The sequence below is a fragment of the Salarias fasciatus genome, chromosome 16, assembly GCF_902148845.1.
Source record: "Salarias fasciatus chromosome 16, fSalaFa1.1, whole genome shotgun sequence".
NCBI classification, from domain to species: Eukaryota; Metazoa; Chordata; class Actinopteri; order Blenniiformes; family Blenniidae; genus Salarias; species Salarias fasciatus.
Window position 1 is genome coordinate 28,814,414 of NC_043760.1, and position 24,472 is coordinate 28,838,885.

At 47.5% G+C, this 24,472-nt stretch overlaps 4 protein-coding genes across 7 annotated transcripts; 2 read left to right on the forward strand and 2 right to left on the reverse strand.

Annotated features, from left to right (window-relative positions):
- Positions 1–758: 758 nt before the first annotated feature.
- LOC115402717 (interleukin-17D-like) lies at positions 759–1,589 on the forward strand. Its single transcript, XM_030111241.1, has 2 exons — positions 759–1,076; positions 1,238–1,589. The coding sequence occupies exons 1-2, from the start codon at positions 763–765 to the stop codon at positions 1,587–1,589; spliced, it is 666 nt and encodes a 221-aa protein (XP_029967101.1). The 5' UTR covers positions 759–762.
- Positions 1,590–2,161: 572 nt separating this feature from the next.
- On the reverse strand, positions 2,162–5,500 carry LOC115403276 (EEF1A lysine methyltransferase 1-like). Of its 3 annotated transcripts, none has more exons than XM_030112138.1 (6): positions 5,358–5,500; positions 4,634–4,722; positions 3,719–3,879; positions 3,443–3,525; positions 3,043–3,332; positions 2,162–2,955 (listed from the first exon to the last, which is right to left on the reverse strand). In XM_030112138.1, the coding sequence occupies exons 3-6, from the start codon at positions 3,866–3,868 to the stop codon at positions 2,828–2,830; spliced, it is 651 nt and encodes a 216-aa protein (XP_029967998.1). In that variant the 5' UTR covers positions 3,869–3,879; positions 4,634–4,722; positions 5,358–5,500; the 3' UTR covers positions 2,162–2,827. The 3 variants fall into 3 exon arrangements, with proteins under 3 accessions (XP_029967998.1, XP_029967996.1, XP_029967997.1); XM_030112136.1 differs by having other exon boundaries at positions 3,719–3,885; XM_030112137.1 differs by having other exon boundaries at positions 3,719–3,891.
- Positions 5,501–18,965: 13,465 nt separating this feature from the next.
- LOC115403253 (interleukin-17D-like) lies at positions 18,966–20,209 on the forward strand. The gene is made up of 2 exons (XM_030112111.1): positions 18,966–19,276; positions 19,439–20,209. The coding sequence occupies exons 1-2, from the start codon at positions 18,966–18,968 to the stop codon at positions 19,758–19,760; spliced, it is 633 nt and encodes a 210-aa protein (XP_029967971.1). The 3' UTR covers positions 19,761–20,209.
- Positions 20,210–20,905: 696 nt separating this feature from the next.
- LOC115403347 (EEF1A lysine methyltransferase 1-like) lies at positions 20,906–23,663 on the reverse strand. 2 transcript variants are annotated; one of them, XM_030112213.1, is made up of 6 exons: positions 23,522–23,663; positions 22,800–22,888; positions 21,929–22,089; positions 21,653–21,735; positions 21,253–21,542; positions 20,906–21,165 (listed from the first exon to the last, which is right to left on the reverse strand). In XM_030112213.1, the coding sequence occupies exons 3-6, from the start codon at positions 22,076–22,078 to the stop codon at positions 21,038–21,040; spliced, it is 651 nt and encodes a 216-aa protein (XP_029968073.1). In that variant the 5' UTR covers positions 22,079–22,089; positions 22,800–22,888; positions 23,522–23,663; the 3' UTR covers positions 20,906–21,037. The 2 variants fall into 2 exon arrangements, with proteins under 2 accessions (XP_029968073.1, XP_029968072.1); XM_030112212.1 differs by having other exon boundaries at positions 21,929–22,095.
- Between the last annotated feature and the right edge of the window lie 809 nt (positions 23,664–24,472).

Genomic DNA, 24,472 nt, shown 5'->3' on the forward strand with positions numbered 1-24,472 from the left:
AAAAATAATTATTTCTGCATTTAAATGGAAAAGCGAGTTTCATTTTGAGCAGAAGATCATCTGAAGAAGCCTTTTCTAAACAGCAGAGTTATGACTGTGACCTTTTCCTCGAGCAGGACGCCAGACGATATTCAGAGTTTCCTGCAGAAACAACTGCACTGAATTAATCTTGGACCGTCTGATGATCGTTTTATTTCATCTGAAGCTAATAAATCTCGCCTCACAACAAGATGTAATGGCGTGGATCTGAAGTAGGGTCACTGAAAAGAAATGTACTAATAACAGCAGTGACATGTGATTTGTGTTTATTTAGCGTTTGCGTTAACTCGACTTGATAATTTCTCTAGAGCTGAAGTGACGCTTTTCTCTGTGCTGACTGCACAGAGTCTGGTGTGAAGCCAGGATCCAGAACCAGGGAACGCGACAAACAATTAAAACGCGCGGGAGAGAAAGCACCACTGGCCGCTACAAGACAGGAAATAATATTTTCTGATTCTGAGAGGATTATTGTCCCTGGAGAGGACAGTGGACGTGTGGCACCAACATGTTCCCGCGGTTCACCTGGCAGCGCGCCCGCGGCTCGGTTCCATCGTCCGGACACTGGACCTTCTGCGCGCTGCTGGACTGACAGGACGCAGTTTTCTGGATTATAACGCGACGCTGAAGCGTCCGGATTATTAAGGGGACATGCTTTATTCTCTGCAGCGACTTTTGAGAGGAGAACAGACCGAACATTGCGCAGTTTGGCACAGCGGCGCAGCGATGCCACATCAGATCACCCTCCTCCTCCTGCTGCTGCTGCACGTGGCTCTGATGCTGCACAGCCTGCCGGCAGAAGCGGTGCGCGTCCGCAAGAAGGTCCCCAGGACCCGGTCCTGCCTGGACCTGCCGGAGGAGATCCTGGAGCAGATGTTCGGGCGCCTCTCGGTGGGCGTGATGAGCGCCTTTCACCACGCGCTGCAGCTGGAGCCGCGGGACAAACTCAACCTGACCTGCCCGACGGCGGCACGAGACGCGGCCGACGGCAAGGCCCGCCTGCCCGTCAACCTGCTCAGCATCTCCCCTTGGGCCTACAGGTGAGTGTCACCTGCAGTCCCCGCAGGTCCCTGCAGGAGGCGCCAAACCCCCTGCAGCCCCCAAGTTTTCTCTTGAAACGTCGTCGTGTAAACGGGTCTCCAGTCTGACTGGAAGAAGTGTGAAGTTCAGGATTATGATGAGGATAAATGTGTGGTTCCAGGATCTCCTACGACCCGGCCCGGTACCCCCGCTACATCCCGGAGGCCTACTGCCTGTGCCAGGGCTGCCTGGCCGGGCCGCACGGCGAGGACCGCCGGCGGCTCCGCAGCACGCCGGTCTTCGCTCCCTCCGTCGTCCTGAGGAGGACCGGCTCCTGCGCCGGGGGCCGACACTCCTACGCCGAGGTCTACGTCTCCATCCCGGTGGGGTGCACCTGCGTGCCGCGGCTGGAGAAGGACCCGGACGGCCGGGCCGCAAACCAGAGCCTGGACCGGGCGCCGCCCAAGGCTTCTGTCCGGGGGGAAGAAAGTATGAAGCCCTGCTCCAGCGCCGCTCCGCCCGCCTTCTCCTGACGTGAAGGACTGGAATACAACATGCTGCTTGGAGGATCTGCATGTTCTTCCTGTTCGTTTCCTTCCACAGCCCAAAAACAGGCTTGAGCTTAAACTGCTGAGCTCCGGATCCAAGTTCCACAAATCAGTACAGGGTTGGTTTCATGGGTTGTGAGAGGATGAAAGTCATTTTTCCTTTATTATGAAACTGTCTGAAGCTGTTTGGTCAGGAAGACACGGTTCGTCAGGATTCAGCACCGGCATGAAATAAAGGTGTGAAAATGATGGAACTGGACCAACTGTCCCTGAACATGAAGATCTGTCCTGATGCGTCGTGTTCATTAAATGATCAATCTTTCTTCAGTGAAGCAAATTTTATTTTAGTATATTAAACATTTGGGAGGGTTTCAGCTTTCACAGGAGACATTTCTAAAACCAGTGGATTGATTAAAAGTCACTTTATCAGCTGTAGTTTCTACAGAATGGATTTGACCAGACTTTAGTGGGACTTTACAGAGACCACAGCAGACCAAGACTTCAGGATAAAAGAAAACTTTATTTGTCACATCTTTCGCTGGATTCACACACAGTTCCTCCAGCACGAAACATCAAAAATGACAAGTGTTGAGTCCACATAAACAACTGAAAAGTTCATCATGTGTGAAATATCTACATTTAAAGCACATTTCTTACTGAACAGAGAAATTCAGTTTTACAGAGATTTGTTTGGAGAAAAATAAACTATTTCCTTTCAGTGAAAGGAGAGATACGGTGTTGGAACACAGTAAAATGTGAATTCATTCCATCTGCCCCGGGAATTACTGAACCAGAGTTAATAAAAAGTCTTCATGTGTTGGATAAAAGTTAACACTTTTCAGAGTCCTGGTCGGTCAAACTGAGTCTGATTCATGTATCGACGCTGCCACCTACTGGCAGACACAGAGCCCAGACCTGAGCCTGTGGAGTTGGAAGAACCAGGTTGATTGTTCTGTCTTTGTGCTCAAATGGAGTCGCTCTGTCAGGAAACGTTCGTCACATCCAGAAAAACCACCAGAGCGTTTAAATCTGCTGGCGTGAAGTTAAGAGTGAATCACTCGATAAGTTCTGCGGGCCAATTAAAAACAGGCTTTAAAAAAAAGACCCGCTGGAGCTCCTCACTCTGGTCTCCATGTTGAAACCTCTGAGTGAACTCGGTGAGCCGAGGCCTTCCGGTCAGCTGATATGAGTAAATAAAGCGTCCTCCGGCAGCGGCGAGCTCCTCAGGACAGGCGGGACGGGTAGTTGACGAAGCAGCGGAACTCATTGGACAGGTTTCTGTTGTGTTTGGGCAGAAAGCTGCACATCGTCACACCCAGGAGCTCTCCGGCCAGCTTCTCCATGATGGCTCCTGTGGGAGTCAAAAGACAAAGAGGTGAGCGCCGAGCGGGCTTTTCCCTCCTCCCCGCTCCGGTCCGGCCTCTGGGTTGTCGGGTACCTGTGCACAGCAGCACCTTGCCTTTGCTCAGGTACTTGATGGTTTCAGCCACTTTGCTCAGACACTCCTCGGACAGGTAAGGCGGATCGGCCAGAACCACGTCGAAGCTCCGCGGCGCCACGACGGCCGGGAGGGACAGCGGCTGGTTGTAGTCGTAGTACACGAAGTCCTCGCCGTAGGCGGCGAAGCGGCGGTCGTACTCCAGCACCACGGCCGACACTCGGTCCGAGCCGCCGACGACTCCCTGCTTCAGCTTCTGGTACACGCTGGGCGCGCTCACACACGCGATCCTGGGAGGAAACACACACTGTCAGGACACACACACACTCCTTCAGTGGTCATTAAAGAACAGACCGCTCCCTGCTGCCCCCTGCTGGCTGGTGGAGCTGCGTCTCTTTACCTGCCTCCCTCTCCAGCCTCTCGGACGACCTCCTCGGCCAACCGGGCCGCCGTCTCGTCGCTGTACCAGAACTGGCTCATCCTCTGGAGGAGCAGACACAACGGCACAGGGAGCTTCAGAGACTTGATGAGAGCAAAACCATCAGTTCTTCTTCCTTTTGAAATCCTGCTCATAGCGGTCGCTGTTCATCGACATTACTGTGGGTTCCAGCCTCGGCGTCTGCCCACTTCGTCTCCACCAGCGCCAGAACGATGTCCTTCAATCCAGAAAACTCACCCAGTCCTCCTCCACCGCTCCCACCGCGAACTGGTCTGACGGTTGGACGCTGTGGTCCAGACCGGTCCTGGTCTCGCTGTAAAACTCCTGCAGGGCGGCCAGAGTGTGAGCAGACAGGGTGGGAACGCCGTCATCGTCACTGTCGCTCATGGCGTCTGGAGCTGGAGCTGGAGCTGGAGCAGGACAGAATCCAGAAACACATCAATAACATCCAATTTATTTTATTTCATCTCTGATCTGACTTCGTTTAGTCCTCTTTTGAATGAATAGCTTATTTCTGGTCACAGAAAACACAAAAAACAACTAATACTGATCAAGAAAACTGACCAAGAAAACATTTAATGGTTTATTTATGCATATCTCACTAATCCTGGAATAATCTGTATATGTGCAATTTACAAAAAAACATTTCACTGAGAACGCACACACACACACACACACACACACACACACACACACACACACACACACACCAACGTGTTTAAATCATGGACAGGATACGAAGTAAAAAGAGAAATAGTTTGGATTTGGAGAGATTTGTCTGTGAGAATCAGAACACAGACAACTCAACAATGTTCTGCTGAAACAAGCTGCAGGCAGGTGAGGATTCTCTAACAGGGAGGAAACAGCGCTGCTGCGGACACGAAGCAACTGTCAGGAGGAAACACTAAAGAGAAGGACTCCCGCTGCGGCCTCTCTCCAGACTGAACAGTTCAAACAAAACAGACGGTTTGGTCCAGAGACTCAGATTTCCTTCCACCAGAGGACTCAGACGGTCGGTCACTTCAAAGTGGGATTTCAACACAGAAACAGACGCAGACGGTTCGAGAGCAGAGAGACCGGAAGAAGCTCAGGGACCGGAACCTTCCACCGACGGAGGGAATCCACAGAAATCCCGCAGAACAGACGACTTACCTGAGCTCAAACCCGGGACTCACGCAGCTTCAGCAGCGACCAACACGTGAAGTGTCGCATGTTGATGACGTAGCAGCAAAGTACGGCTCCTGCAGAGGGACAAAGGGAGGGTTTCGCAAATATGCATATGTATATGCTCATCAATATTGCACTGCAGATTACTGATTTTAATGTTATTTGCAGGCTTAGAGCCGTGATGTAAACGCCGGCCGCTGCTCTCTCCAGAGCTGCTGTTTTTTTTTTTTTTTTTTTTTAGCCTCGACATTACACACCAGTATTTTATCCTGGTTCTACGTGCTTCGGCCGTTCTCCTGGACCGGACCGACGAGTGACCCCGGGTCCACGTCAGGCTGCCAGGCCAAATTTTGTTTTTTTGTTTTTTGTTTTTTGTGTTTATTGTTGACATCTACACTGTGGTAATTGTTTGTTGTTTTGTTTGGCTGTATTGTTTAACATCTCTGTTATTGTTGTGTCCATTTTCTTTTTTTTTCTTTTCTCCCTTCATTTTTGTTTCTTTTCTATTGTCTTGCGGGTTTTATGTGTTTGAATCGTTGGGTCGGCCTTTTTCCTATTATTCTTTGGCCAGTGGGAAATATGATTCCCTCCGGGGGCTTTTTAGTGAAAACCTCTTTCCCATAGGCCCGTAGGCCAAAAGTAACAGCTTCAGAATTTGTTAAAGCCCAAAATTTGCTGAGAGCTTGGTCCCCCAGTTCAGAAATCCTACCTGTGGCCCTGGTTGTGGTCATGTTCCTGAGCAGCAGTGGAGGAAGCCCGGCAGCTTCACTGAGACAGGAAGCGTGGCTCCGTCTCCTCCTCGGCCTCACCTGCAGAGGCTCCTCAGACTCCTCCCCCTCAAGGAGTCCGCTGCCCCCCCTGCAGCAGGAAGCTCAGTCGCTCAATTAAAACTGCAATGAGAGAAACACAGTGAAGTCAGTTTTCACGCCAAAACTTAAGATTTACAAATCTGCCACGTAGCATGACGGTGGCATCAGGGTCTGAAGGGGTGTGTATGGTACCTGGGGCGTCTCAGCTTGAAGACGCGTCTGGGCTGGACTGGCTTTTCCCTCGAGTCCAGCCGCTCCACATCAGGAGTCTGAAAAGAAAAATACCAGACAGAATAATCAGTCAGATCTCTGATATGAGCCAAACACACCTTCCGTCCCAGTTGAACTTACCGGCTCACGTCGCGGGATTTTGGCCGCCGGTGCCTGAAGCTCAGGACTCCGGGGTCTCTTGATGGAGGAGACACAGCCAGACGGTCCCTCCCCAGGACTGACTCTAGGGTGAACAGCAGCTCTGGCGTCTCTGCCTGGAGGCTGTAGGAGACAAGGTGTGGGAGCAGGCATGTTACAGCAGCACCAAGACTGTTACTGTTCAGACTGGAGAGCCAGACATCCAGGATGTCCACATGAGAACATTCAAATATCAAGTCATCAGGAAATGCTAGATGGGTCTACAAACCGTGTCCACTTTGGCCTTCTTTGCCACATTCAAAGATTCCTCCCCGAGTCTTCTCTTCTGGGCTGCAGGACGGCACACCTGCTGCCCCCTGCTGGTCACTGAGGCGGAGAGCCTCATTCCGTCCTCCAGGATGCCACACTTCCTGGCGAACATGTACACTGCAACAACATCACATCCAACAAGTGAATACAATCATTCAGAGTAAGTCAAAGAGACTGATTTCTTCCTGATCCAAAACATACTGACCATATTCAGTGAACCTGTGCAGCACAGCGGTGATGTCCAGCGGCCGTCTCAGGACTTCCTGGTTGAGCAGCAGTCCCAGCCTCCACCTGGTGCTCTTCTCCTCTCTGAACCACACACAAAAACACGAACACTCGTGAGCCCAGACAACAACACACAACACAACAGAAAAATGAAGTCTTCCTCAGAATTGCACATCCTTACCTGTTGTGGAGATTCTGGGGACCTGGAGAGGGCTCTGGGATGGTACGGACCAGGGAGATCTGCCAGTCCTTATCCAGATATCCCACCAGAATCCGGAGTTTGGCCTCCACTAAGCCCACCCTGCCAAAAAAAGACAAGAACTTTAGAAAGAGCACAACGCCACTGGAGCTGCAAACCAGAATCCAGCTCTGTTTCTACATCAAGACCAGTGACAAGTCACAGAAACATACTGTTCCTGGCCATGCCAAAGATTTGAAGACTGTTTTTGGTTTACTCACCATCGCAGAGCCTGACTCTCGGACGTGTACGAGACGTCCAACTCAACGTAATGCCTTTAAGGAGAGAGAGAGAAACGTTTTCTCAACAGGAGTCATATTTAAATTCTACAGTCATAAAGCATTGGCCTTATTCAGAGAAGTGGACACTTCTAGTCCATGGCACTGACACCAACCAGAAGAAGAACAGCTTCAAGGGCTGTCCACTCAGAATAAGAGCACATGTGAGTGTTGGGCTGACATTCCAGCCATCAATACGTACTGGTACTTCCGCTCGAGGTCCTCCATCTGGAAGAGTCTGGCCCACTCAGCTCTTCCGCTGTAGATGCCCTCGGTGATGTGCCAGCCTGTGGAGGGGAGAGAAACAGCTTTAGGACAAAACACATCTCTGGCTTCCAAGAATCACATCCCTGAAGGTTTGGTAGCAGCAGAGTCACCGGCGTCTGATCAGCTTCATCATCTGATTCAACACGCGATTCAACCACGGAGCAGAAAAGAGACTTCATACCTCGAACAAACTCCTGGGTGATGACGGCCATGTTGGACTTGGCCATGTTAAAGGTGGAGTTCTGCTGGGGGAACGCTGGGGTCATTATGGGCATCAGGGGGAAGCGGTCGCTCCAGGGAGCCTGAAAACACAGGGTAGAACGTATCATCATGGTTTCACCAACAGAGAAATCAACAGAGAAGCGTTGCATTCCTCTTCCTGCTGGATCATGATGCTGCTTTTTGCATCGACTGTTTGTACAGAAAGAAAGCTCATGTTTCTTACCTGGGAATCCCAGGAAGGGAACTCCCTGTTCTCATTTCTCAGGCGCACCGGGTTGTTCCAGTCCCTGAAACACACAAACAAATGAGGCTCTGATGATCATCTGCTACTTTCAGCAAGCAGTGGAAACTCAGCTCTGCTACGATCTCTACACATTCCAGCTGTTTCCTCCAGTGACGGGAAACAGAGGATTAACTCACCACGTGCTGTACAGCCTGAAGAAATGGGTCACCAGGGCCGCCACGGTGGCGTTGGGGTAGAGCTGGCAAACCCTGGCGACCAAGATGGCCCATGAGATACCGCCCAGGAAGCCCAGCCTGTTGGAGTAAATCTGGCGCTCTGGAGGAAAAGCAGAACAAAGATTAAACAGCAGCAAAGGTGTCAGACTGAATCCTGGGTGTGAATGTGACGGGCAGCGAGGAGGACGGAGGACATGATGCTCAGGATGTTCAGTCTCCCCCGTCACCAGCTGGCTTTGGGATGTTTGAGTGGGCTTTACTCACTTTTGGCCCAGACCTTGATGACCCTCAACACGGTGCGGAAGACGTACACGTTGGGGACACACCTCAGGATCTGTACGCTGTCTCTGTAGCCTGGAGGGAAAAACACACAGTGACATTAATAACGCTGAGAATCAGCTGGTGTCAACAGAGACCAGCAGGGAACCAGTCCAGGGTGTTTCAGAGAGCGCTCTATCTCTGCACTCTGATGCTCACCATTCAAACTCCGCACACAGCGTGGATCCAGACCCCTCACCAGACCGTCGTCCATGAGGTCCACCGCCTCCGGGACGCTGTCCTCCGGGTACTGGACGTAGACCAAGTCCATCTACGGAAACAAAAACAAATGAAGTGAGAACGTGAGAACAAACACAAAGGTGACTGCCACAGTGTGCTGGTGGTGTTTGGATAGTTACCTTCTCTCCTTTATAGGTCAGCTTCACGACCGGGACGACCGTCTTTTCGAAGGTCTGAACAAAACAAGGTTCAATTAGTCACTCTTTCACAATAAAAACACTTTTTACACCTGTTTTTCATGTCCAGAATGTCTCGTCTGCCATGCGAGACGCCACTCACCAGCATGTCGGTGACCTCTTTGTTTGCGGCCAGCTTGCGGCAGAAGGAGGAGAAGAAGTGGTGCCTCTGGACGAAGCAGGGTCCCACACAGACGGCGTCGATGTCAGAGCCTGGGGAAACAGCACACATTGAAATGAGGCCAGATTCAGGAAACACTGCTGCACTGAGCTGAAAGAAAGGTTGAAAAAGCATCAGCTCCATTACCTTTCACCTCTGCACCGAGCAGCTGTGAGCCCACGGGGATGAGCTTGCCTCCAGCGCTGCGCCTGATGGATTCCTCCACATTCTGAAAAAAGCATTACAATTAGAAAGTGCTGTCACTGAAGCAAGAGTTCTGTTCCATTTCTGGGCTCATTTTAACACAAAGAACATTCTCTTACCATCTCGACACACATCTCATCCAGCCACTCGGTGAAGAGGGACCTCAGAGACTCGGCCACCTTCTTCCTGGAAATGAAACACACCGTTTCAAACGTTTTGCTCACCAAAGGTGCATGCAGTCAATACTTTGTGCTTTTCAATATATCAAAGAAAATCCCTTGAAAAGTGTTTTTCTTACTTGGTCATCGTGGTCAGGCGGTCCTCATAGACATCAGCAGCTGCCATGAACCTCGCCAGACTCTTGGTCAGGCTGATGTCTCTCCCTGTGGGCGGAGCCTTGCTGCTGAGCTCCATGGTGCTGGAGACCCCGCGGTTTGGCGGCTGAGGCCTGGGAGGTGGTCTTGGACCAAACTGCTGAGTCTTCCTCATCCTGAAAACCATATGAACGTTTAAGTCAAGTTTCAGAGACCTCCATTCTCACCAGAACTCAGAATCAATATCACTGTTATCATGTGATATTGTCATGTAACCTCTAACTGTGATTTTCCTCTCAAGCTACAGCTTCTGTCAGCTATAATGCTTGAGATAGTATGAAGTACAAATGTTTGACTTGAGGGAACAAAGAAACTCTACCTGGTTTACTGTCTTACAGCAAAATGCATTATTCTTTGTTTTAATCACCATTAAAAAGCTGTAGTAACGTGAACTCAGACTAATGAGTCATTAATTGATAAATCATTACTTAAATCTGTCTTTTCTTAATCACACATTTTGAAATAAACCTTGTAAAAGAACCCACATTAGCAGATTTAAATAATTATGCAGTAGGAGTAACTTAACTAGCACAGGTTAACAGCAGGACATCTCTCCTGTTTTTACCTGCACCATCTTCAAAAAAAGTGAAAAATGAAACAGAACTGCTTACCAAGGATGCATAGCTGAGCTAGAATTGGAAATACTGCAAAAATCACGGATCATATGATCGGATGAACTGCTGCGCGCTGGTCTCTCGCTGGTCTCTCGCTGGTTTTGACTGGAAAAAGTGTGTCGCGTTCATTTCAAACGGGCCTGCTTTGATGTCAAGGAGATGTGATGACGTCACACCGGAATCGATTCGTTTTTAGAGCTGGAACCGGTTCCCAGTGACTCGATTCCAAGGAACTGTTTGTCTTGGCGGTTCTTCCGCTGATCGGCTCCGCTGCGTGCGTGACGGCCTACCATGCGCGGAGCGCCGCCGGGCTCCAGCAGCCACGGCGCGGCTGCGGTCCGCTCTGGCCCCGCTGCACAGCCGCGGACCAGAAACTTTCAGCAAGGATCCTCACTCCGGAGCCCTGCTGTGTCAACCTAAACAGAAGTAAGTGGAGTAGCAGAAGGACAGTAGATACATGCTCCGAAATGAGTGATTTCAAAATAAAATCTGTGTCGTGTTTTTGCCTTAACATTGTTTTTTCTTATTCTTCTGGTAGAATATATAACAAACAACATTATATGCAAAACAAAGCTCCATGACCGGAGGCTCTGTGTTGCCAGATTGGGCGGGTTTCTGCACAATCAAAGTTTTTTTGAACCCGACAGGTGCGCTGATGAAATGCTCATGTGTTTGTGACATGTTTTATTATTATTATTATTATTATTATTATTATTATTATTATTATTATGCAAATCTGTTTTTTGGTTTTAACATGCATTTTCTACAGAGATGGAGATTTCGGCTGCTTTCTACTGTTGGGCGGCTGTATATTTGTGTCACTACCAGAGGGCAGACCATGCTGGGAAGGTGCCTTTATACTGCACGTTCGGACTCTACTGCCGGAGAACAGAGTTGAGAAAGGCTTTGTGTTTTCAGTTTTGCACTACAATGTGCTGTAAATGCTTGGTAGTGTGCAGCAAAAGCTTAGTTGTGTGTGCTCAATGAATGGTATGTGTCATTGGAAAATGCGACTGTGTGTAGCAAATGAAAACATGGGTTCCATTTTGTGAAACAATGTAGAGATTTGATGGCAAGAGTCTTCTTGCAAAGGGAGTGTCAGGTTTAGCGTTTTGTGTGTACAGTTTTCAGTTTTGTGTGTGCAGTATTGAGAAAGCAGTTATTGTATTGAGAAACGTGTGTTGAAAATCGTGAAAAACTGTAATTTCATTATGTTCTGGAACTCCCTCTAGTCCCTCTACAGCCTGAAGGACATCCCATCATACTCCCTCAATGAATTCGGCTGTTGCGTCACAGTGTTTAAACTGTGAGTAGCCCAGGTCCCTCAGTGTGCGGAGAGCAACTGTTACTGAGCGACTCAAAGTCTGTGCGGCCAGGGACACCTTCATCTTCTGGTTGTCCAAGTGAACATGCTTCTGCGTGATCTTGTTTGCAGCATGTAGTCCCTCCTTTGTCTGAACCTCACTGAGATGAACGATGTACTTCCAGCTGACGGGACCAGTGGTGCTCATGATTGGGCTATAGGCCTTCAGAATCACAATCGCAATCTTCACTAGTCACAGCTCACACAAAGTACACAGATAAAATGTGAAGAATCACATACAGTCGTAATTATCCAAATGGAAACATGACAACAATACACTGTAAAATTAAAAAGTAGGTAAGTTAGAACAATCAGCATTTACCTGTAACATGTTATGGGCCAGCTTCAGCATATGGCAGGCGTCCATCATGACAAACACTCTCTCTCCAATCTCTGGATGTGCAAAAGAGGTCTTCAGGGGTTCGTGGGGGTTCCCCTTGAGCTCACATCCGGGGTGGTTGCACATGCTGATGTTCAATGCATGTCCATCCTTTCTCATGCACACCACTCTCAGACCACGAGCATGAAGTTCTTCCAGTGCATGAACAACTGAGACCTTTAGTGTATCTGGTGAGACAGCGCTGCATGGCCACACTGTAAAAAAAAGTACCCCCTATCTACTCAATAAAATTAAGGCAACACATTACAAGCAATATTATTAATTAAATTCAACTATGGTTGATATTGAGTAAATTTAAGTGAAATAAGGCGTGTCATAATTACCCATTTAAAATCAGTAAATTCTGATTCGAAACATAAATGAATTAACTGATAACTAAACTAAAATATTAATTTGAATTGAAATAAACTGAAACTTAGAAATGATTTAGCAGTATTTATAAAAATTAATTTAATTCTACACTTCAATGATATACAGTTTAGTAATAATCATCTAAATTAATCACAGAAATTTATTTGATTATTCATTCATTTATTATCTGCCGCTTCTTCCCTTTCGGGGTCACAGGTGGCTGGAGCCGATCCCAGCTGCTGTGGGCGAAGGCGGGGTCACCCTGGACAGTTCGCCAGTCTGTCACAGGGATGACACATATATATACAGACATATAACCATTCACTCACACATTCATACCTTGGGGCAATGCATGTTTTTGGACTGTGGGAGGAAGCTGGAGTACTCGGAGAGAACCCACGCTCACACGGGGAGAACATGCAAACTCCACACAGAAAGGCCTGAGCCCCGGCCGGTATTTGAACCCAGGACCTTCTTGCTGTGAGGCAAGAGCGCTAACCACTGCACCACCGTGTGGCCCTGTTAATTACATCAATTAAATCTTATTTTTAATTAATCACAAATTCAACCATTAATGTAGAACTCTTGACTTTATTTTAAATGTCACCAGCATCCTAAAATTGAAACAGTACAATGCTTGACCACAGTATAGTGCAAATGATGCAACCCAACATTAGAATACATCCTCGGTTTTCTGTCCATTATTTTTTAAAAGGCAGTAGTTAAATGATGGGTAAAACAAATATACAGAAATCATCCAATGAAATGAAAGTGTAATAAAGTGCATGGAGACCATATCAATAATAAAAATAACCATTTGTGGCAGCCCTAAAGAATACAACAACAGTTTTAAACCTGTGGGAGGGGGGATCAAACCGCCAACCTTCCGGTTATAAAACAACCCGCTCTACCAACTGAGCTACTGTCGCACTTGAGTAAAATAAGGAAAAGGCACTTGCCGCAGGGCGACTGTCTCAGTCCCTGTTTGCAATTAATATTGAACCACTCGCAGCTTCAATCAGGATGAATGAAAATATTAAAGGCATTAAGGATGGGAATAAGAAAGAACATAAGATATCGCTTTTTGCTGATGATATATTATCGTACATTAGTGATCCAGCCACTTCTGTAATTCCCCTCTTAAAAACTTTCGAAGATTATGGCAAACTTTCCGGATATCAAATAAATCAATCAAAATCAGAAGCGATGATGTTAAAAGGCCAATGGCCAACAAATCTTAGAAGTAAATTTAATTTTAACATGTCTAATCAAGGATTTCGATATCTGGGAATTATAATTACCCCTGAAATATCACACTTATTTAAAGCTAATTATGGCAAAGTTCTGGATGAAATTAAAAAAGATCTTACAAGGTGGGAAATCTTACCCCTCTCACTTGTGGGAAGAATAGAAACAATTAGAATGAACATATTACCCAGGCTGCTTTTTTTGTTTCAATCCTTACCTATAAAAATTCCAATGTCCACATTCACTATGCTTAATAAATGGCTCTCAAAATTTGTTTGGCAGAATAAACGCCCAAGAATCAAACTTAAAACCCTTATGTGCCCAAAAGAACTTGGAGGGTTGAATCTTCCAAATTTAAGAAATTATTATTATGCCGCTCAACTTCGATCCATGGTGGCATGGGTTCGTCAAGAAGAGGATACCATTTGGTGTAGGATGGAACAAGGGGATTGTAAAGACGTATCTCTTGATACGATTCTGTTCATAAGTCCAGATGCATGGTCACAAAAGAAGAAAAAAATTACAAATGAATGGATCAAAATTACTTTGTCAACATGGTCAAATATCAAAAAGATACTAAATCTCCCTAACTCGATTTGCAGATTAATTCAAATTCATCACAATCCTGAATTTCTTCCTTCATTTGGATTAAAAACTTGGGCTGAAAAGGGCCTTACGATGTTGGGTCAATTGGTAGATAGTGGGAATTTAATGACCTTCCAGCAACTCCAACAAAAATACAATCTTCCAGCCAATGATTTCTATAAATATTTACAATTAAGACACTATCTACATAAACATGATTATTTGACGTCTTTACAAGCCCCACCCACTAGCATAGAACAATTTTTTATTTCAGTAATCAAAAGGACAATTAATAGCAGATATGTCTCATATGTCTACAAAATATTGCAAGGTGACAGAACAGAGGATACAAAAGACATTAAAGGAAAATGGGAACTGGAAATGAACATAATAATCAAGGATGAGGATTGGGAGCAAACAATGCAGGAGGGATATAAAATAACAAACAGCCCAACACTAAGAGAGTTTGAATGGAAAACCAAAATTAGATTCTTTAGAACTCCTTTTGTCACATCCAAATTTGGTAAAACTTCAGATCGATGTTGGAGGGGTTGTGGTGGTGTGGGGGACCATACTCATATATTTTGGGATTGTCCCAGATTAACTTACTATTGGAAAGACATTCAGAGTGAAATTATGAACTGCTTGGGTATTAAAATTCCATTGGAACCTAATTTCATAATTCTGGGAATTTTCCCAATTAATTTTATACCACACTGTAACAGAATTCCATTAAAAATATTACTTTTGATTGCAAAAAAAAAGATTACTACCTCCTGGCTTAAACCTCAACCCCCCAACATTACACAATGGAAGAACAAACTGAAGGAAGTATATCACATGGAGCAGATAACTGCAAGACTGCAAATGAAAATTGACATATTTAAAGATAAATGGTCTCCAATTCACAATTATATCTGTACTTGACTTCTTGTTTATTGAGAAAAAAATTGTTAATGTTTCATTGTAATATGGGAAAAAAGTGTTTGATGGCAACAAGGAGTACTATTGTACCACATTGTATCTGTTAAATTTAGTATTTTACAGCTGTATGGTGGAATTTGTTTTGCAGATTTTGAATAAAGAATAAGTTCAAAAAAAAAAAAAAAAAGAAAAAGAAAAGGCACTTGCCTAAACAACACAAAAATAAATCCTTCACGTTAATTTTTTTTTTCTTAATTTGTGTTTAGCATCAAGCATAGCAACAATGAGGAAGGCACCTGTAAAACTACGGAATTACTGAAGTTTTCGTCTCACTGACTCAAATACAACAAAAGTGCATTTTGTGTTCAGCGCTCAACTGTATACAACTTTATTACACTCTGACTCTACATAATCCCAAACTACACACGGCTCTTGTCCACAGCCAGGACAGTCAGCATTTCTACATGTGTTGGAGACGGGCTGCTCTCTTTTGGGAGCAGATGTTCTGCTGCAGAGAAAATCCGCTCCGATGGGGTGAAGCTCTGAAACATAACGGTAGAAAACATCAGCGCGACGTCACTTCTTATTAAAACACATCACTGTTCTAACATTCCAGAAAACATGAAATGTGTGCTAAAGGCAGCTAATGAATCAAATCGTCACCACTAATGTTGACAGCTATGAGTAAACAGCAAGTTAGCCCTCTATGCTAATATTATTAGCTTACCGAGACGACGGGCAATCATCGTTGTCACGAGCCACGACGTTCTTCTGTTTCGGCTGCTCATGCATCGCAGTTGTGCTGCCGTGGAAGGCAAGTTCTGTCCTGCAGATACTGCAATGCACTTTTCTCTGACGTTTTCTTGTCATGCTCCCACACTTTTGAGCTCCGCTGCCGCTGGGTGGCCATGTTGTCGCAGCTGACACGACTGCACATGTGTGTCAAACACAGAAAGGCAGACGCGGCAGTGGAAAGTACTGCAGCAGTTTCGAGACAAAAACAAACATTAGAAAAAAAAAAAAAAAACACGACTAGTCGACTATTAAATTAGTAGTCGATTATTTTAATAGTCGACATAATCGTGATTAATCGACTAATCGTGGCAGCTCTACTTCGTGGTGAACACCTCCTCAGCGGTAAGAATCGTTTTTTGAGCATGACAAAATCTGATATTTTGCTTCCAACATGTTTTTGACTTAGCGCCAGCGCTTTGTTGTCGGTTTCTGGAGTTAGTACTTCTGCAACTCCGTCAAAGTTTGTTGACCTTGCCCAGTATGAAAGTTGTGAGAGTGAATGGTTGGTGGTGGTCGGAGGGGCCGATGGCGCAGATTGGCAGCCTCGCTTCCGTCAGTCTGCCCCAGGGCAGCTGTGGTAAAGTAGCAGCTTACCACCACCCAGTATGGAGAGAATGAAGAATGCAATGTAAAGTGTCTTTGAGTGTCCTGAAAAGCGCTATCTAAAACCAATGCATTATTAAGTATTTGCAATTTATGCCCTTAAATAAAGGTTTAATGAACTCTCATCTGAATTGTCTTTATTTTTAGTTAGCAATATACCTTAAACACTTAAAGCTGAAATCTGAAAGGCTGAAAGAACAGCTTCACGGTGGTGCGATAAACTATGTTCTACATTTAATTTATATATGATGCGATGAGTCGACTAATCGAAAAAATAATCAGTGATTAGTCGACTACCAAAATAATCGTTTGTGGCAGCCCTACCACGAAGGATTGTTGTATGGGTTGGTGTCCACTCCGAGCCGTCCGGTTCCACTCTCTTCACAGCGTTTGCCCACTTTCTCCGACAATCGGGGTTCATGGGAAAAATATGGAAAGACACTTTATCCTCCTTCCTTGTGTTGTGGTTGCACAGCAGAGTCCATTCTGCTGACAGATAGATGAGGAAATGAAATTATCAACTCCCATGAAACTAGGGGGGATGTTTTCTTCACCTGGATATAAATGACGACGAATATAGTGAATATTTGGTAGAGTGATAATAAAAATCACCCTGCATTATTGTTTATTAATCACAGAATCAGCATACTGGAATGAAAAACCCTGGAAAAGTGTGTGTTGTGCCTGAAGAGCAGATGCAGGAGCTGCAAGGCAACAAAAGGAGGAGGTTGAGGTAACTGATGACTGCAGCTCTTCCCTGCTTCAGCACAGCTGATTGTAATGAGGCTCCTTATCTGACTTCCTGCTGAACCTGGTCATGAACCTCCATGACCTCCAGGTGTGTTGAAGCAGGGCTGCGGCCCTCCAGGACCTGGGTTTGACGCTCCTGCATCAGTGTATGTGCTAATTATCAAGGTCAAATTATAGGATGCTTCTTCAGTGGGCCAGAAGACCCTGGAACTGGAAGCAGCTCAGGAACTGAAACAAGTGTCCAGGAGGATGAAAGCGTTGAGTGGACATGCAGTGACAACAACCCCGTCTCTTCCTGAAGCTGATCAGCTCCTGTAAAGCTGGCCTTCGCCTGTCTGCGCTGCACAGCTTGATTCTGCTTTTCTGTGGAAGAATGAAAATATGGAATGAGACATCAGAAGCACAACACCCAACACAGTGCTGTGTGTACAGATTTCATATGTACCTCGTCTTAATCCATTTTAGGAGGTGTCCTCCATCATGGGTGCTCAGCCCAGTTCCTGGAGAGTCCCTGTCCCGCTTGTTTGAGCTCTCTCCCTGCTTCAGCATACGTGAACCCCATGGTCCTGTCCTGAGGCGTCTAACGAAGCCCAGTGATGAACCAGTCAATACGAGTAGGCTGACTAGAGCAGGGAGAGTTTAGACAGGCGGGACAGGGACTCTGCAGGAACAGGGTTCAGCATCCCTGGACATGCAGATCACTGTTTCAATGCCAGATCTTTTATTTTTCTTTTTTAATGAATGATTTTCTGTTTGTGTTTTTTCTTAACCTGCGGGTCCTCTAGACAAACCGTAGCTCTCAACCTGCTGCAGAAGCCTGATTGGAAGCAAGGACTGTGTTGCTGAGTGGAACAGCAGCCACAGTCACTGCCCAAAGGGTCATGCTGTGGATCCAGAGAATGGTATCCATGAAGTTCCTGGACTCACTGAGACACTGCTCTCTGGAGAAGGTATTCCTATAGGTTCTTTTTTTGTTTTGATGGGGGAGGGGGGGGGGGGGGGGCGGATTCTGTAGTTGTATTTATGTTTAGCACTCTGAAGTATTCCAAAATGTTATAGTTGTTGATGTGCTCTCATTTAATTTTGGTTACGTGACCCTGGTTAGCGGATTGCCCACAGGTCCATCCATCTATCCATTTTTCATTCCAATCGTGTGGAATTCATCCATCCTGACCTCTGCTCTGGAACCGTGACTCATTCCACATATCGACATGAGAACGGTGTAGAGTGGTGTTTATAGTTTTCTTTGTATCTTTTGTGGTGAAATGTCTAATAAAAATAATTATTTCTGCATTTAAATGGAAAAGCGAGTTTCATTTTGAGCAGAAGATCATCTGAAGAAGCCTTTTCTAAACAGCAGAGTTATGACTGTGACCTTTTCCTCGAGCAGGACGCCAGACGATATTCAGAGTTTCCTGCAGAAACAACTGCACTGAATTAATCTTGGACCGTCTGATGATCGTTTTATTTCATCTGAAGCTAATAAATCTCGCCTCACAACAAGATGTAATGGCGTGGATCTGAAGTAGGGTCACTGAAAAGAAATGTACTAATAACAGCAGTGACATGTGATTTGTGTTTATTTAGCGTTTGCGTTAACTCGACTTGATAATTTCTCTAGAGCTGAAGTGACGCTTTTCTCTGTGCTGACTGCAGAGAGTCTGGTGTGAAGCCAGGATCCAGAACCAGGGAACGCGACAAACAATTAAAACGCGCGGGAGAGAAAGCACCACTGGCCGCTACAAGACAGGAAATAATATTTTCTGATTCTGAGAGGATTATTGTCCCTGGAGAGGACAGTGGACGTGTGGCACCAACATGTTCCCGCGGTTCACCTGGCAGCGCGCCCGCGGCTCGGTTCCATCGTCCGGACACTGGACCTTCTGCGCGCTGCTGGACTGACAGGACGCAGTTTTCTGGATTATAACGCGACGCTGAAGCGTCCGGATTATTAAGGGGACATGCTTTATTCTCTGCAGCGACTTTTGAGAGGAGAACAGACCGAACATTGCGCAGTTTGGCACAGCGGCGCAGCGATGCCACATCAGATCACCCTCCTCCTGCTGCTGCTGCACGTGGCTCTGATGCTGCACAGCCTGCCGGCAGAAGCGGTGCGCGTCCGCAAGAAGGTCCCCAGGACCCGGTCCTGCCTGGACCTGCCGGAGGAGATCCTGGAGCAGATGTTCGGGCGCCTCTCGGTGGGCGTGATGAGCGCCTTTCACCACGCGCTGCAGCTGGAGCCGCGGGACAAACTCAACCTGACCTGCCCGACGGCGGCACGAGACGCGGCCGACGGCAAGGCCCGCCTGCCGGTCAACCTGCTCAGCATCTCCCCCTGGGCCGACAGGTGAGTGTCACCTGCAGATCCCCGCAGGTCCCTGCAGGAGGCGCCAGACCCCCTGCAGCCCCCAAGTTTTCTCTTGAAACGTCGTCGTGTAAACGGGTCTCCAGTCTGACTGGAAGAAGTGTGAAGTTCAGGATTATGATGAGGATAAATGTGTGGTTCCAGGATCTCCTACGACCCGGCCCGGTACCCCCGCTACATCCCGGAGGCCTACTGCCTGTGCCAGGGCTGCCTGGCCGGGCCGCACGGCGAGGACCGCCGGCGGCTCCGCAGCACGCCGGTCTTCGCTCCCTCCGTCGTCCTGAGGAGGACCGGCTCCTGCGCCGGGGGCCGACACTCCTACGCCGAGGTCTACGTCTCCATCCCGGTGGGGTGCACCTGCGTGCCGCGGCTGGAGAAGGACCCGGACGGCCGGGCCGCCAACCAGAGCCTGGACCGGGCGCCGCCCAAGGCCGGGAGGCTTCTGTCCGGGGGGAAGAAAGTATGAAGCCCTGCTCCAGCGCCGCTCCGCCCGCCTTCTCCGGACGTGAAGGACTGGAATACAACATGCTGCTTGGAGGATCTGCATGTTCTTCCTGTTCGTTTCCTTCCACAGCCCAAAAACAGGCTTGAGCTTAAACTGCTGAGCTCCGGATCCAAGTTCCACAAATCAGTACAGGGTTGGTTTCATGGGTTGTGAGAGGATGAAAGTCATTTTTCCTTTATTATGAAACTGTCTGAAGGTGTTTGGTCAGGAAGACACGGTTCGTCAGGATTCAGCACCGGCATGAAATAAAGGGGTGAAAATGATGGAACTGGACCAACTGTCCCTGAACATGAAGATCTGTCCTGATGCGTCGTGTTCATTAAATGATCAATCTTTCTTCAGTGAAGCAAATTTTATTTTAGTATATTAAACATTTGGGAGGGTTTCAGCTTTCACAGGAGCCATTTCTAAAACCAGTGGATTGATTAAAAGTCAGTTTATCAGCTGTAGTTTCTACAGAATGGATTTGACCAGACTTTAGTGGGACTTTACAGAGACCACAGCAGACCAAGACTTCAGGATAAAAGAAAACTTTATTTGTCACATCTTTCGCTGGATTCACACACAGTTCCTCCAGCACGAAACATCAAAAATGACAAGTGTTGAGTCCACATAAACAACTGAAAAGTTCATCATGTGTGAAATATCTACATTTAAAGCACATTTCTTACTGAACAGAGAAATTCAGTTTTACAGAGATTTGTTTGGAGAAAAATAAACTATTTCCTTTCAGCGGAAGGAGATATACGGTGTTGGAACACAGTAAAATGTGAATTCATTCCATCTGCCCCGGGAATTACTGAACCAGAGTTAATAAAAAGTCTTCATGTGTTGGGATAAAAGTTAACACTTTTCAGAGTCCTGGTCGGTCAAACTGAGTCTGATTCATGTATCGACGCTGCCACCTACTGGCAGACACAGAGCCCAGACCTGAGCCTGTGGAGTTGGAAGAACCAGGTTGATTGTTCTGTCTTTGTGCTCAGATGGAGTCGCTCTGTCAGGAAACGTTCGTCACATCCAGAAAAACCACCAGAGCGTTTAAATCTGCTGGCGTGAAGTTAAGAGTGAATCACTCAATAAGTTCTGCGGGCCAATTAAAAACAGGCTTTAAAAAAAAGACCCGCTGGAGCTCCTCACTCTGGTCTCCATGTTGAAACCTCTGAGTGAACTCGGTGAGCCGAGGCCTTCCTGTCGGCTGACATGAGTAAATAAAGCGTCCTCCGGCAGCGGCGAGCTCCTCAGGACAGGCGGGACGGGTAGTTGACGAAGCAGCGGAACTCATTGGACAGGTTTCTGTTGTGTTTGGGCAGAAAGCTGCACATCGTCACACCCAGGAGCTCTCCGGCCAGCTTCTCCATGATGGCTCCTGTGGGAGTCAAAAGACAAAGAGGTGAGCGCCGAGCGGGCTTTTCCCTCCTCCCCGCTCCGGTCCGGCCTCTGGGTTGTCGGGTACCTGTGCACAGCAGCACCTTGCCTTTGCTCAGGTACTTGATGGTTTCAGCCACTTTGCTCAGACACTCCTCGGACAGGTAAGGCGGATCGGCCAGAACCACGTCGAAGCTCCGCGGCGCCACGACGGCCGGGAGGGACAGCGGCTGGTTGTAGTCGTAGTACACGAAGTCCTCGCCGTAGGCGGCGAAGCGGCGGTCGTACTCCAGCACCACGGCCGACACTCGGTCCGAGCCGCCGACGACTCCCTGCTTCAGCTTCTGGTACACGCTGGGCGCGCTCACACACGCGATCCTGGGAGGAAACACACACTGTCAGGACACACACACACTCCTTCAGTGGTCATTAAAGAACAGACCGCTCCCTGCTGCCCCCTGCTGGCTGGTGGAGCTGCGTCTCTTTACCTGCCTCCCTCTCCAGCCTCTCGGACGACCTCCTCGGCCAACCGGGCCGCCGTCTCGTCGCTGTACCAGAACTGGCTCATCCTCTGGAGGAGCAGACACAACGGCACAGGGAGCTTCAGAGACTTGATGAGAGCAAAACCATCAGTTCTTCTTCCTTTTGAAATCCTGCTCATAGCGGTCGCTGTTCATCGACATTACTGTGGGTTGAAGCCTCGGCGTCTGCCCACTTCGTCTCCACCAGCGCCAGAACGATGTCCTTCAATCCAGAAAACTCACCCAGTCCTCCTCCACCGCTCCCACCGCGAACTGGTCTGACGGTTGGACGCTGTGGTCCAGACCGGTCCTGGTCTCGCTGTAAAACTCCTGCAGGGCGGCCAGAGTGTGAGCAGACAGGGTGGGAACGCCGTCATCGTCACTGTCGCTCATGGCGTCTGGAGCTGGAGCTGGAGCAGGACAGAATCCAGAAACACATCAATAACATCCGATTTATTTTATTTCATCTCTGATCTGACTTCGTTTAGTCCTCTTTTGAATGAATAGCTTATTTCTGGTCACAGAAAACACAAAAAACAACTAATACTGATCAAGAAAACTGACCAAGAAAACGTTTAATGGTTCATTTATGCATATCTCACTAATCCTGGAATAATCTGTATATGTGCAATTTACAAAAAAACATTTCACTGAGAACGCACACACACACACCAACGTGTTTAAATCATGGACAGGATACGAAGTAAGAAGAGAAATAGTTTGGATTTGGAGAGATTTGTCTGTGAGAATCAGAACACAGACAACTCAACAATGTTCTCCTGAAACAAGCTGCAGGCAGGTGAGGATTCTCTAACAGGGAGGAAACAGCGCTGCTGCGGACACGAAGCAACTGTCAGGAGGAAACACTAAAGAGAAGGACTCCCGCTGCGGCCTCTCTCCAGACTGAACAGTTCAAACTAAACAGACGGTTTGGTCCAGAGACTCAGATTTCCTTCCACCAGAGGACTCAGACGGTCGGTCACTTCAAAGTGGGATTTCAACACAGAAACAAACGCAGACGGTTCGAGAGCAGAGAGACCGGAAGAAGCTCAGGGACCGGAACCTTCCACCGACGGAGGGAATCCACAGAAATCCCGCAGAACAGACGACTTACCTGAGCTCAAACCCGGGACTCACGCAGCTTCAGCAGCGACCAACACGTGAAGTGTCGCATGTTGATGACGTAGCAGCAAAGTACGGCTCCTGCAGAGGGACAAAGGGAGGGTTTCGCAAATATGCATATGTATATGCTCATCAATATTGCACTGCAGATTACTGATTTTAATGTTATTTGCAGGCTTAGAGCCGTGATGTAAACGCCGGCCGCTGCTCTCTCCAGAGCTGCTGTTTTTTTTTTTTTTTTTTTAGCCTCGACATTACACACCAGTATTTTATCCTGGTTCTACGTGCTTCGGCCGTTCTCCTGGACCGGACCGACGAGTGACCCCGGGTCCACGTCAGGCTGCCAGGCCAAATTTTGTTTTTTTGTTTTTTGTTTTTTGTGTTTATTGTTGACATCTACACTGTGGTAATTGTTTGTTGTTTTGTTTGGCTGTATTGTTTAACATCTCTGTTATTGTTGTGTCCATTTTCTTTTTTTTTCTTTTCTCCCTTCATTTTTGTTTCTTTTCTATTGTCTTGCGGGTTTTATGTGTTTGAATCGTTGGGTCGGCGTTTTTCCTATTATTCTTTGGCCAGTGGGAAATATGATTCCCTCCGGGGGCTTTTTAGTGAAAACCTCTTTCCCATAGGCCCGTAGGCCAAAAGTAACAGCTTCAGAATTTGTTAAAGCCCAAAATTTGCTGAGAGCTTGGTCCCCCAGTTCAGAAATCCTACCTGTGGCCCTGGTTGTGGTCATGTTCCTGAGCAGCAGTGGAGGAAGCCCGGCAGCTTCACTGAGACAGGAAGCGTGGCTCCGTCTCCTCCTCGGCCTCACCTGCAGAGGCTCCTCAGACTCCTCCCCCTCAAGGAGTCCGCTGCCCCCCCTGCAGCAGGAAGCTCAGTCGCTCAATTAAAACTGCAATGAGAGAAACACAGTGAAGTCAGTTTTCACGCCAAAACTTAAGATTTACAAATCTGCCACGTAGCATGACGGTGGCATCAGGGTCTGAAGGGGTGTGTATGGTACCTGGGGCGTCTCAGCTTGAAGACGCGTCTGGGCTGGACTGGCTTTTCCCTTGAGTCCAGCCGCTCCACATCAGGAGTCTGAAAAGAAAAATACCAGACAGAATAATCAGTCAGATCTCTGATATGAGCCAAACACACCTTCCGTCCCAGTTGAACTTACCGGCTCACGTCGCGGGATTTTGGCCGCCGGTGCCTGAAGCTCAGGACTCCGGGGTCTCTTGATGGAGGAGACACAGCCAGACGGTCCCTCCCCAGGACTGACTCTAGGGTGAACAGCAGCTCTGGCGTCTCTGCCTGGAGGCTGTAGGAGACAAGGTGAGGGAGCAGGCATGTTACAGCAGCACCAAGACTGTTACTGTTCAGACTGGAGAGCCAGACATCCAGGATGTCCACATGAGAACATTCAAATATCAAGTCATCAGGAAATGCTAGATGGGTCTACAAACCGTGTCCACTTTGGCCTTCTTTGCCACATTCAAAGATTCCTCCCCGAGTCTTCTCTTCTGGGCTGCAGGACGGCACACCTGCTGCCCCCTGCTGGTCACTGAGGCGGAGAGCCTCATTCCGTCCTCCAGGATGCCACACTTCCTGGCGAACATGTACACTGCAACAACATCACATCCAACAAGTGAATACAATCATTCAGAGTAAGTCAAAGAG